At 33.8% G+C, this 13,407-nt stretch overlaps 1 protein-coding gene across 1 annotated transcript in view; it reads right to left on the reverse strand.

The window, feature by feature from the left end:
• Window positions 1-382: 382 nt before the first annotated feature.
• Window positions 383-13,407, reverse strand: part of LOC102808051 (atos homolog protein A-like) — a 30,902-nt gene continuing 17,877 nt past the window's right edge. The window contains exons 6-12 of the mRNA XM_085494223.1: window positions 10,816-10,950; window positions 8,977-9,059; window positions 8,199-8,289; window positions 7,810-7,968; window positions 7,285-7,353; window positions 5,606-5,781; window positions 383-4,165 (exon numbers count right to left, since the gene is read on the reverse strand). Of these exons, the coding sequence (XP_085350349.1) occupies window positions 4,009-4,165; window positions 5,606-5,781; window positions 7,285-7,353; window positions 7,810-7,968; window positions 8,199-8,289; window positions 8,977-9,059; window positions 10,816-10,950 (870 nt within the window). The 3' untranslated portion in view covers window positions 383-4,008. The remainder of the gene's footprint in view (window positions 4,166-5,605; window positions 5,782-7,284; window positions 7,354-7,809; window positions 7,969-8,198; window positions 8,290-8,976; window positions 9,060-10,815; window positions 10,951-13,407) is intronic.

Consider the following 13,407-nt stretch of genomic DNA (forward strand, 5'->3'; position numbering starts at 1 on the left):
ATCAATTTACCAAATTACATAACTATAGTTTTGTTTTTTTGAAAAACATTTCACAAATGTATGATTTTTCTGTTGCTATGACACTAGTGAATTAGCAGAATTACAACTGTAGTTGCTTCACAACAAATTTTCATGTGTTAATAACATCATATCGGCTTAGAGAGCGCACTGATAACCACTAAACTGACATACTCGTTGGGACTTAGAGGGCGCACTGATAACCACTAAATAACTGACATACTCGTTGGGACTTAGAGGGCGCACTGATAACCACTAAATAACTGACATACTCGGTTGGGACTTAGAGGGCGCACTGTTAACCACTAAATAACTGACATGACTTAGAGGGCGCACTGAGTATAACCGACATACTAAGGTCATGTTCATTGTATCTGAATTACGATAACGACAATTCTTGTTATGTTTTATTTTCAGTTAGTGTACACAACACAATTACAAGGCAGACAACAATAAATAGCATATAAATAAAACTTCACAAAGAGTTGAGAGTTATACAATAAGCATATTACCTAATAGGATGAATTACACTATAACCATGACAACAGGAATCGCTAAGGATGCACTGGTTGGATGTCAGTCCAGTAGAGTATGGGTCTATAATGGACAGTGTTGGTATAGTGAAATATACTGTATTTGTTCTATTAGAAGCGCATCCCCAAAATACAGATGAGAACATAAACCAAAAGTGATTGTGCACTGGATTATTGTAATTTGATTTGTTTTGATCATATACACCTGTGTCATTTATGTAAGTACATGCACTACTAATAGAGAAAATACAAAGAACCCAATGAGAGAACTCTAGCATTCTTTGCCGACAGACATGTTACCATGGCAACAAGATATAAAGATATTTATAATATTTTGATACTTTAGTATATATTAATAATTAAATACTAATCTGTACAGCACAGTTTGTTTACTGGAAAATTAAACTGAGCCATAATATCTCACTTTGTTTTCAATTTACATATTATTTTGTAAAATATTAACTGCATCTTTAGTTTTTCATATGAATTTTGGATGAAAAAATAGGTACAACAAATAGATTGAGAGAAATGAGACGGAAAACGCAGAATGAAAAGGGGAGGGAGAACTGGTGTACATGTATAAAGAAGAGAGAAAAATAGAAACTATATAGCATAAAACTCATCTAAACCAAATTGTAATTAAGACAGAAACCCAAGACTTTCACAAGGCAAATTATTTGTGTTTCACAGAAACAGTTGCCAGGAAACGCATATTTGTAGAAGATAGAGCCACTGAGATCATTAGCCTTTTTACCACCAGACTATCGCCTAAATTTTTCCGTACATTTTTTCTTGTATTTATCAATATTTCTAGAAATGACCCCTTAATTTGGAACCAACAGCCAAAATTTGAGTTAATTTTTAGTTTTATCTCAAAAAAATTGGCTATTTTTGCACTAATCTCTGAAGGAAAGTGCAGATTATAAACAAAACTATTTTGTGATTAAAAGAGGGACTGGTGGTGAAAAGGCAATAACACAAGTCTACATAATTTCACTAAAAACAACATTAAAACTCCACAGTAGAAGTACAAGATGCAATTCTCACTGACCTTTGACCTCAAACACCATGCATTTTGAAAACACTTTCAGATTTATATTTTTAAATTACAATCAATAAATTATTTAGAGATAAAAAAAGTCACACAGGAATATTTTTTAATTTCCTGTATTTTTTCACAGATACAATTTTTAATGTAATTTTGTAATTATGTCATGGACATAAAATTAACACATTTCCTTATAAGAAAGCTGCAATAAATGATTACCATATAGTATATGGTATTAATATTTTCAGTATTCAAATAATAACCATATATGGTAACCTATGAATGTCAATATATTTTAAAGGGTGATACTCAAATGGTTACTATATATGGTACTTCCTTATAAGGAGACAGTATGCAGATGATTACCATATATGGTACTTTCTAGATGTCATTCCTTAAAAGAAGACAGTATTCAAATTATTACCATACATGGTATAATATGATGTCACTTTATAAGTTGACAACATGCAAATGATTACCATATATAGTGTAATATGTCACTTTATATGTTGACAGTATGCAAATGATTACCATATATGGTGTCACTTTCTAAGATGACAGTATGCAAATGATTACCATATATGGTGACACTTTCTAAGATGACAGTATGCAAATGATTACCATATATGGTGTAATATGTCACTTTCTAAATTGACAGTATGCAAATGATTACCATATATGGTGTCACTTTATAAGATGACAGTATGCAAATGATTACCATATATGGTGTCACTTTCTAAGATGACAGTATGCAAATGATTACCATATATGGTGTAATATGTCACTTTCTAAATTGACAGTATGCAAATGATTACCATATATGGTGTCACTTTATAAGATGATAGTATGCAAATTATTACCATATATGGTATAATATGATATCACTTTCTAAGATGACAGTATTCAAATGATTACCATATATGGTGTGATATGTCACTTTATAAGTTGACAGTATGCAAATGATTACCATATATGGTGTCACTTTCTAAGATGACAGTATGCAAATGATTACCATATATGGTGTCACTTTCTAAGATGACAGTATGCAAATGATTACCATATATGGTGTCACTTTCTAAGATGACAGTATGCAAATGATTACCATATATGGTGTCACGTTCTAAGATGACAGTATGCAAATTATTACCATATATGGTATAATATGATATCACTTTCTAAGATGACAGTATTCAAATGATTACCATATATGGTGTGATATGTCACTTTCTAGGATGACAGTATGCAAATGATTACCATATATAGTGTAATATGGTGTCACTTTCTCAGATGACAGTATGCAAATGATTGCCATATATGGTGTAATATGGTGTCACTTTCTAAGATGACAGTATGCAAATTATTACCATATATGGTATAATATGGTGTCACTTTCTAAGATGACAGTATGCAAATGATTACCATATATGGTATAATATGATATCACTTTCTAAGATGACAGTATGCAAATTATTACCATATATGGTATAATATGATGTTACTTTCTAAGATGACAGTATTCAAATTATTACCATATATGGTATAATATGATATCACTTTCTAAGATGACAGTATTCAAATTATTACCATATATGGTATAATATGATATCACTTTCTAAGATGACAGTATGCAAATGATTACCATACATGGTGTAATATGGTGTCACTTTCTAGTATGACAGTATGCAAATTATTACCATATATGGTATAATATGATGTCACTTTCTAAGATGACAGTATTCAAATTATTACCATATATGGTATAATATGATATCACTTTCTAAGATGACAGTATTCAAATTATTACCATATATGATATAATATGGTGTCACTTTCTAAGATGACAGTATGCAAATGATTACCATATATGGTGTAATATGGTGTCACTTTCTAGTATGACAGTATGCAAATGATTACCATTTATGGTATAATATGGTGTCACTTTCTAAGATGAAAGTATCCAAATGATTACCATATATGGTATAATATGATATCACTTTCTAAGATGACAGTATTCAAATTATTACCATATATGGTATAATATGGTGTCACTTTCTAAGATGACAGTATGCAAATGATTACCATATATGGTGTAATATGGTGTCACTTTCTAGTATGACAGTATGCAAATGATTGCCATATATGGTATAATATGGTGTCACTTTCTAAGATGACAGTATCCAAATGATTACCATATATGGTATAATATGATATCACTTTCTAAGATGACAGTATTCAAATTATTACTATATATGGTATAATATGATATCACTTTCTAAGGTGACAGTATGAAAAATATTACGATATATGGTATAATATGGTGTCACTTTCTAAGGTGATAGTACCCCTCCATACACCCATACCACCGACTTATTTATAGTAATGTTGACAGACATTTGTGACAAAAATTCTTTATTTTTTTGGAGAAAACTTTGGATTACTTGGCATTTCGGTAAAAGACTTGAGTTCATACTCAGTATAACCAGAGTCCATATCTGATCGATGTCTTGCAAATATCAGTCTTATATCTGTATGTAAATATATATGACCAGACTTTGTACTCATAAACCTACAGAAACAAATAAACATTTAAATTACTTGATTGTTTGTATGAATTTTAGTTGCTATGGTAAAAGTTTTGAATAGTGTCTCTAATAAAGTCATGCATATTCTTCATACACAATGCCAGACAAACAGTCTAAGACCCAATAAATCCAAATAGTTACATCCCATAATTTTAAACACACATTTCCCCAGTGATAGTTTCATTTTCTTATAAGGAGTGATGACAGTATTCATAATCTGTCTACCAATCAGCATTGAATATGGAAGTGCAGGGTGAAACATAATTTGGCCTTCACACACACACATAGATAATTATCATACTGTCTCTATAGATTCAATTAGAATGAAATAAAATCGAAAATCTGGAGCCAAGAAAACAAACAAGCAGCCTGTCGGCTGAGATAGCTCTGCTGTTAACCATGCACATCACTATTAAAGGACTGAAGATATCATTAGAAAATGAACAATATATATATATATAAAGCAACGGGACAAATCTGAAAGAAGTCCACATGTAGTACCTATATATGTAATATAAAAGCAATCAAACTTGCGGTTTTCAACAAGAAGACAAAAATATCACTTTTCACCAAAAATGACAAAAATAATCATCAAAATTAAATAATTGAAGATTTCACAACGAAATTAACAAATCTGAAAGAGGTCCTCATGTAGTACATATATATATATGTATTATAAAAGCAATCAAACTTGCGGTTTTCAACAAGAAGTCGAAAATATCACTTTTTACCAAAAATGACAAAAATATTCACCAAAATTAGAGAATTAAAGATATCATCACAAAATGAACAAATCTGAGAGAGGTCCACATGTAGTACCTATATATGTAATATAAAAGCAATTGGACTTGCGTTTTTTAACAAGAAGTCGAAAATATCACTTTTTACCAAAAATGACAAAAATATTCACTAAAATTAGAGAATTAAAGATATCATTACAAAATGTAATTTTCAAGAAGAAGTCGAAAAAGTAAAACATTGACACGAACGACGACGGACAATCACTCATATGATAAGCCCCGCTCGACAAAGTCGACAGCGGAGCTAAAAAAAACTAATATCTTGCGTTTTTCACATTTCAATTGACAACATAGACTTTGTTGATGGAAGATAAAGAATATTTCAATTTGATTCCAACTTACCTGAGATGAATGAGATCCTGTAAAATACTTTATTTTCTCTATTTTGGCTGAAGGAATGATTCAGTGAAAATAAATTCCAGCAAATATACTTTTTTGCTATTTTTTTACATTGAACTTTATCATTGAAAAATCAGTGAAAATAAATTTCATACAAAACATCAAAAAAGTCTTTTCAGCGAAAATTGATTCCAGCTAAAATAAAGTATATTACAGTATCATAATTCTGTCATCATCATCATCATCACTGAATGTTCCATTTTGATTGGAGCAGTGACAACTTACCTGAGATGAATGAGGTATCGTAATTCTCGAACACTGTCATCATCATCCAAGGCTGCATTGCTAGGCATATAGTAGGTTCGCTGACGAATAAATGTCTGACAGTTCGTTGGCATATCTTCAAGATTGTAAATTACAACAAACATTTTAACCACAGTTTTATTTGGGTTGAACAATGTCTGCAATAAATACAAAATAGAATTGATGATGGGTTTCAACTGAATAATCAGAGAAATCATGAATTAAAATAGCCAATCAGATACATTTTTAGTATTTACTGCACTCAGTAAATCATCAAGGCACTTTCTGATTGGCTTATTGGTAATCCAATCATGTACATTCTTACATGACATTCACAATCTTCCACCATTTCTGAATCACTTGTAAATCATTAGGCACTTTCTGATTGGCTTACTGGTAACCCAATCATGTACATTCTTACATGACGGTTACAATCTTCCACCATTTGTGAATCACTTGTAAATCATTAGGCACTCTCTGATTGGATTACTGGTAAACCAATCATGTACATTCTTTTATGACAGTTACAATCTTCCACCATTTGTGAATCACTTGTAAATCATTAGGCACTTTCTGATTGGCTTACTGGTAACCCAATCATGTACATTTTTACATGGCATTCACAATCTTCTATGCGTCATTTATGAATTACTCAGTAAATCATTAAGGCACTCTCTGATCGGCTTACTGGTACCCAATCATGTACATTCCTTACATGACATTCACAATTTTCTATGCATCATTTGTGAATTACTCAGTAAATCATTAAGGCACTCTCTGATCGGCTTACTGGTACCCAATCATGTACATTCTTGCATGACATTCACAATCTTCTATGTGTCATTTATGAATTACTCAGTAAATCATTAAGGCACTTTCTGATTGGATTACTGGTAACCCAATCATGTACATTCTTGCATGACATTCACAATCTTCTATGTGTCATTTGTGAATTACTCAGTAAATCATTAAGGCACTCTCTGATTGGATTACTGGTAACCCAATCATGTACATTCTTGCATGACATTCACAATCTTCTATGTATTTTGTGAATCACTCAGTAAATCATTAGGCACTCTCTGATTGGATTACTGGTAAACCAATCATGTACATTCTTTTATGACGGTTACAATCTTCCACCATTTGTGAATCACTTGTAAATCATTAGGCACTTTCTGATTGGCTTACTGGTAACCCAATCATGTACATTTTTACATGACATTCACAATCTTCTATGCATCATTTGTGAATCACTCAGTAAATCATTAGGCACTCTCTGATTGGCTTACTGTAAACCAATCATGTACATTCTTTTATGACATTCACAATCTTCTATGCATCATTTGTGAATCACTCAGTAAATCATTAAGGCACTCTCTGATTGGCTTACTGGTAAACCAATCATGTACACACTTACATGACATTCACAATCTTCCACCATTTGTGAATCACTCAGTAAATCATTAGGCACTCTCTGATTGGCTTACTGGTACCCAATCATGTACATTCCTTACATGACATTCACAATTTTTTATGCATCATCTGTGAATCACTCAGTAAATCATTAGGCATTTTCTGATTGGCTTACTGGTAAACCAATCATGTACATTTTTTTTATGACATTCACAATCTTCTACCATTTGTGAATCCAATGTACTTACTATCTGTACTGTTCCCTTCTTTGGTACGTGATATCCTTTCCTACCAAGAGACTTCAGACAAATATGACCCTGTCAAATAAAAACAATAAACAAATATAACCCAAATATAATAAATAAAATATAAACCACTGTACCATTCAACACTTTCCTAATATGGAAATTTACTTACCAAATATGGTGATGGTGCATTGTCATCTGAGATATCAAAGAAGTATGCATTGACTGGAAGTATTATGTGTTTAGGACAGAATGTACCACTAGCACCGATATCAGCACTGAAACCATCCACTGTACCAACAGGCTCTAATCTACCATTCAACACTTTCCTAATATGGAAATTTACTTACCAAATATGGTGATGGTGCATTGTCATCTGAGATATCAAAGAAGTATGCATTGACTGGAAGTATTATGTGTTTAGGACAGAATGTACCACTAGCACCAATATCAGCACTGAAACCATCCACTGTACCAACAGGCTCTAATCTACCATTCAACACTTTCCTAATATGGAAATTTACTTACCAAATATGGTGATGGTGCATTGTCATCTGAGATATCAAAGAAGTATGCATTGACTGGAAGTATTATGTGTTTAGGACAGAATGTACCACTAGCACCGATATCAGCACTGAAACCATCCACTGTACCAACAGGCTCTAATCTACCATTCAACACACTCTCCTGAAATTAAAAGATATAATTCAATAATCCAAAATAAACACAAAAACTGAAATCCACATGACACAAAAACAGGTTCACACACTGGACTTGAAAATCCATGATGACCAATAAGAATACATGTAACATAAGTTCCCTGTGTAAACAGGCCAATGGAATGGATTGTTACATATGGTTTCCCTATGAAGCATAATGGGCACACTGAGTACACTAATCCCACATAACAGACTGACCTCAAAGTTTCCCAGTAATGAGGTAGTAGATGCTGGTGCACTTTTACTCAGTAGTTTTGTAGATGCACTCAGTGGTCTGTTAAAAACACATCTGAAATAAATCACAACATTCATTGAAACATTGACATGGACACAAATTATATATACATAATTGACAGTATTCACTGACCTCATCCCTGATACAAATCACTGACCTCATCCCTGATACAAATCCACTGACCTAATCTATGATACAAAACCACTGACCTCTTGAAGAGGTCAGTGGTTTTGTGTCATGGAAGAGTCTTCCATGACACAAAACCACTGACCTCTTCCATGACACAAAACCACTGACCTCTTCCATGATACAAAACCACTGACCTCTTCCATGATACAAAACCACTGACCTCTTCCATGATACAAATCACTGACCTCTTCCATGATACAAAACCACTGACCTCTTCCATGATACAAAACCACTGACCTCTTCCATGATACAAAACCACTGACCTCTTCCATGATACAAATCACTGACCTCTTCCATGATACAAATCACTGACCTCTTCCATGATACAAATCACTGACTTCTTCCATGATACAAATCACTGATCTCTTCCATGATACAAATCACTGACCTCTTCCATGATACAAATCACTGACCTCTTCCATGATACAAATCACTGACCTCTTCCATGATACAAATCACTGACCTCTTCCATGATACAAATCACTGACCTCTTCCATGATACAAATCACTGACCTCATCCTTATTACAAATCACTGACCTTATTCTACTTACCCCTGATCATAGTCCATATTGTTAAGATTTGTCATTGATTGATCAAAGTCATAACTGTTTCTGTTTATTCTACGAGGCGGTGCCTGAAAACAAATAAAATAATAATTAATTTAATGGGCAGAAAATTTCTAATCATCCCTTATCAATTATTGTGACAACAATATCACTGTTGTCAACAAGTGGGTTCTCTGCTGATTGTGTAGGAGTTTAACCCTTATTTGGTCAATGTAAAATTACATGAAGCTGGCAGGATAAGGGTTAAACCCACCATCTCCCTGATGGTCATCCAAGTGTACAAAAAATAAACCCACAATCACCCTGATGATAATGAACACCTGAGTGTACAAAGAATAAACCCACAATCTCCCTGATGGCAATGGGCACCTGAGTGTACAAGGAATAAACCCACAATCACCCTGATGATAATGAACACCTGAGTGTACAAGGAATAAACCCACAATCTCCCTGATGGCAATGGGCACCTGAGTGTACAAGGAATAAACCCACAATCTCCCTGATGGCAATGGACACCTGAGTGTACAAGGAATAAACCCACAATCTCCCTGATGGCAATGGGCACCTGAGTGTACAAGGAATAAACCCACAATCACCCTGATGATAATGAACACCTGAGTGTACAAGGAATAAACCCACCATCTCCCTGATGGTCATCCAAGTGTACAAGAAATAAACCCACAATCACCCTGATGGCAATGGACACCTGGGTGTACAAGGAATAAACCCACAAACCCACAATCTCCCTGATGGCAATGGACCCCTGAGTGTACAAGGAATAAACCCACAATCTCCCTGATGGCAATGGACACCTGAGTGTACAAGGAATAAACCCACAATCTCCCTGATGGCAATGGACACCTGAGTGTACAAGGAATAAACCCACAATCTCCCTGATGGCAATGGACACCTGAGTGTACAAGGAATAAATCCACAATCTCCCTGATGGCAATGGACACCTGAGTGTACAAGGAATAAACCCACAATCTCCCTGATGGCAATGGACACCTGAGTGTACAAGGAATAAACCCACAATCTCCCTGATGGCAATGGACATCTGAGTGTACAAGGAATAAACCCACAATCTCCCTGATGGCAATGGACACCTGAGTGTACAAGGAATAAACCCACAATCTCCCTGATGGCAATGGACACCTGATTGTACAGGGGATAAACCCACAATCTCTCTGATGGTGATGGACACCTGATTGCACAGGGGATAAACCCACAATCTCCCTGATGGTGATGGATACCCGAGTGTACAGGGAATAAACCCACAATCCCCTTGATGGCAATGGACACCTGATTGTACAGGGGATAAACCCACAATCTCCCTGATGGCAATGGACACCTGATTGTACAGGGGATAAACCCACAATCTCCCTGATGGCGATGGACACCTGAGTGTACAAGGAATAAACCCACAATCTCCCTGATGGTGATGGACACCTGAGTGTACAAGGAATAAACCCACAATCTCCCTTATGATATTAGACGACTGAGCGTACAGAGGATACACTTGCAATCTCCCTGTTAGCAATGGACATTCCAGTGGACATCGGATAATTTCATAATCTCCCTGATGGTGATGGACACCCCAGTGCACATACGATAATCCCACAATCTCCCTGATGCTGAGTGTACAGGGCATAAACCCACAATCTGACTGATGGTGATAGTGGGTTGTGGGCTGATTGTCATCAGGTTATTCTATCTTTATTGAAGAATGTCTTGCTGATTACCATAATGAATACAAACAGTGCTATGTGCATTAAAAATGTATATAGTTGGAAACAGTAGTACTATGATATATTTGAGACTTACCGGGCTGGAATTGATAGGAAGTCCAGTTTTAGGATGAAAGACAGTGTTACATGGGTTACCATCTACAAATGATTTACGTAATAGACTGGCTAATGCTGGTGAGGTCTTACTACGAATCATACCACGGTCTTCATACTGTCAAATAAATGAAGGGTATTAAAATAGAGTACACTTTATGCACAGTCAAATAAGCAGCAGTTAGTAAATTGTATTGTTTTTACAAATGAATAATTCTTTTGTTTTTATAGATGGCTAAATTCCTTTGATTTCATAGATGGCTGGGTTCCTTTGAATTCATAGATGGCTAAATCCCTTGATTTCATAGACGGCTAAATTCCTTTGATTTCATAGATGGCTAAATTCCTTTGATTTCATAGATGGCTAAATTCCTTTGAATTCATAGATGGCTAAATTCCTTTGATTTCATAGATGGCTAAATTCCTTTGAATTCATAGATGGCTAAATTCCTTTGAATTCATAGATGGCTAAATTCCTTTGATTTCATAGATGGCTAAATTCCTTTGATTTCATAGATGGCTAAATTCCTTTGAATTCATAGATGGCTAAATTCCTTTGATTTCATAGATGGCTAAATTCCTTTGATTTCATAGATGGCTAAATTCCTTTGATTTCATAGATGGCTAAATTCCTTTGAATTCATAGATGGCTAAATTCCTTTGATTTCATAGATGGCTAAATTCCTTTGATTTCATAGATGGCTAAATTCCTTTGAATTCATAGATGGCTAAATTCCTTTGAATTCATAGATGGCTAAATTCCTTTGATTTCATAGATGGCTAAATTCCTTTGAATTCATAGATGGCAAAATTCCTTTGAATTCATAGATGGCTAAATTCCTTTGAATTCATAGATGGCTAAATTCCTTTGATTTCATAGATGGCTAAATTCCTTTGAATTCATAGATGGCTAAATTCCTTTGAATTCATAGATGGCTAAATCCCTTGATTTCATAGATGGCTAAATTCCTTTGATTTCATAGATGGCTAAATTCCTTTGATTTCATAGATGGCTAAATTCTTTTGATTTCATAGATGGCTAAATTCCTTTGAATTCATAGATGGCTAAATTCCTTTGAATTCATAGATGGCTAAATTCCTTTGAATTCATAGATGGCTAAATTCTTTTGATTTTATAGATGGCTAAATTCCTTTGATTTCATAGATGGCTAAATTCCTTTGAATTCATAGATGGCTAAATTCCTTTGAATTCATAGATGGCTAAATTCTTTTGATTTTATAGATGGCTAAATTCCTTTGATTTTATAGATGGCTAAATTCCTTTGATTTCATAGATGGCTAAATTCCTTTGAATTCATAGATGGCTAAATTCCTTTGAATTCATAGATGGCTAAATCCCTTGATTTCATAGATGGCTAAATTCCTTTGATTTCATAGATGGCTAAATTCCTTTGATTTCATAGATGGCTAAATTCTTTTGATTTCATAGATGGCTAAATTCCTTTGAATTCATAGATGGCTAAATTCCTTTGAATTCATAGATGGCTAAATTCCTTTGATTTCATAGATGGCTAAATTCCTTTGATTTCATAGATGGCTAAATTCCTTTGATTTCATAGATGGCTAAATTCTTTTGATTTTATAGATGGCTAAATTCCTTTGATTTCATAGATGGCTAAATTCCTTTGATTTCATAGATGGCTAAATTCCTTTGATTTCATAGATGGCTAAATTCTTTTGATTTTATAGATGGCTAAATTCCTTTGAATTCATAGATGGCTAAATTCCTTTGATTTCATAGATGGCTAAATTCTTTTGATTTTATAGATGGCTAAATTCCTTTGATTTCATAGATGGCTAAATTCCTTTGATTTCATAGATGGCTAAATTCCTTTGATTTCATAGATGGCTAAATTCTTTTGATTTTATAGATGGCTAAATTCCTTTGAATTCATAGATGGCTAAATTCCTTTGAATTCATAGATGGCTAAATTCCTTTGAATTCATAGATGGCTAAATTCCTTTGATTTCATAGATGGCTAAATTCCTTTGATTTCATAGATGGCTAAATTCCTTTGAATTCATAGATGGCTAAATTCCTTTGATTTCATAGATGGCTAAATTCCTTTGATTTCATAGATGGCTAAATTCCTTTGATTTCATAGATGGCTAAATTCCTTTGAATTCATAGATGGCTAAATTCCTTTGATTTCATAGATGGCTAAATTCCTTTGATTTCATAGATGGCTAAATTCCTTTGAATTCATAGATGGCTAAATTCCTTTGAATTCATAGATGGCTAAATTCCTTTGATTTCATAGATGGCTAAATTCCTTTGAATTCATAGATGGCAAAATTCCTTTGAATTCATAGATGGCTAAATTCCTTTGAATTCATAGATGGCTAAATTCCTTTGATTTCATAGATGGCTAAATTCCTTTGAATTCATAGATGGCTAAATTCCTTTGAATTCATAGATGGCTAAATCCCTTGATTTCATAGATGGCTAAATTCCTTTGATTTCATAGATGGCTAAATTCCTTTGATTTCATAGATGGCTAAATTCTTTTGATTTCATAGATGGCTAAATTCCTTTGAATTCATAGATGGCTAA

Source organism: Saccoglossus kowalevskii, chromosome 20 (assembly GCF_978046115.1).
Source record: "Saccoglossus kowalevskii chromosome 20, keSacKowa6.1, whole genome shotgun sequence".
Lineage (NCBI taxonomy): Eukaryota > Metazoa > Hemichordata > Enteropneusta > Harrimaniidae > Saccoglossus > Saccoglossus kowalevskii.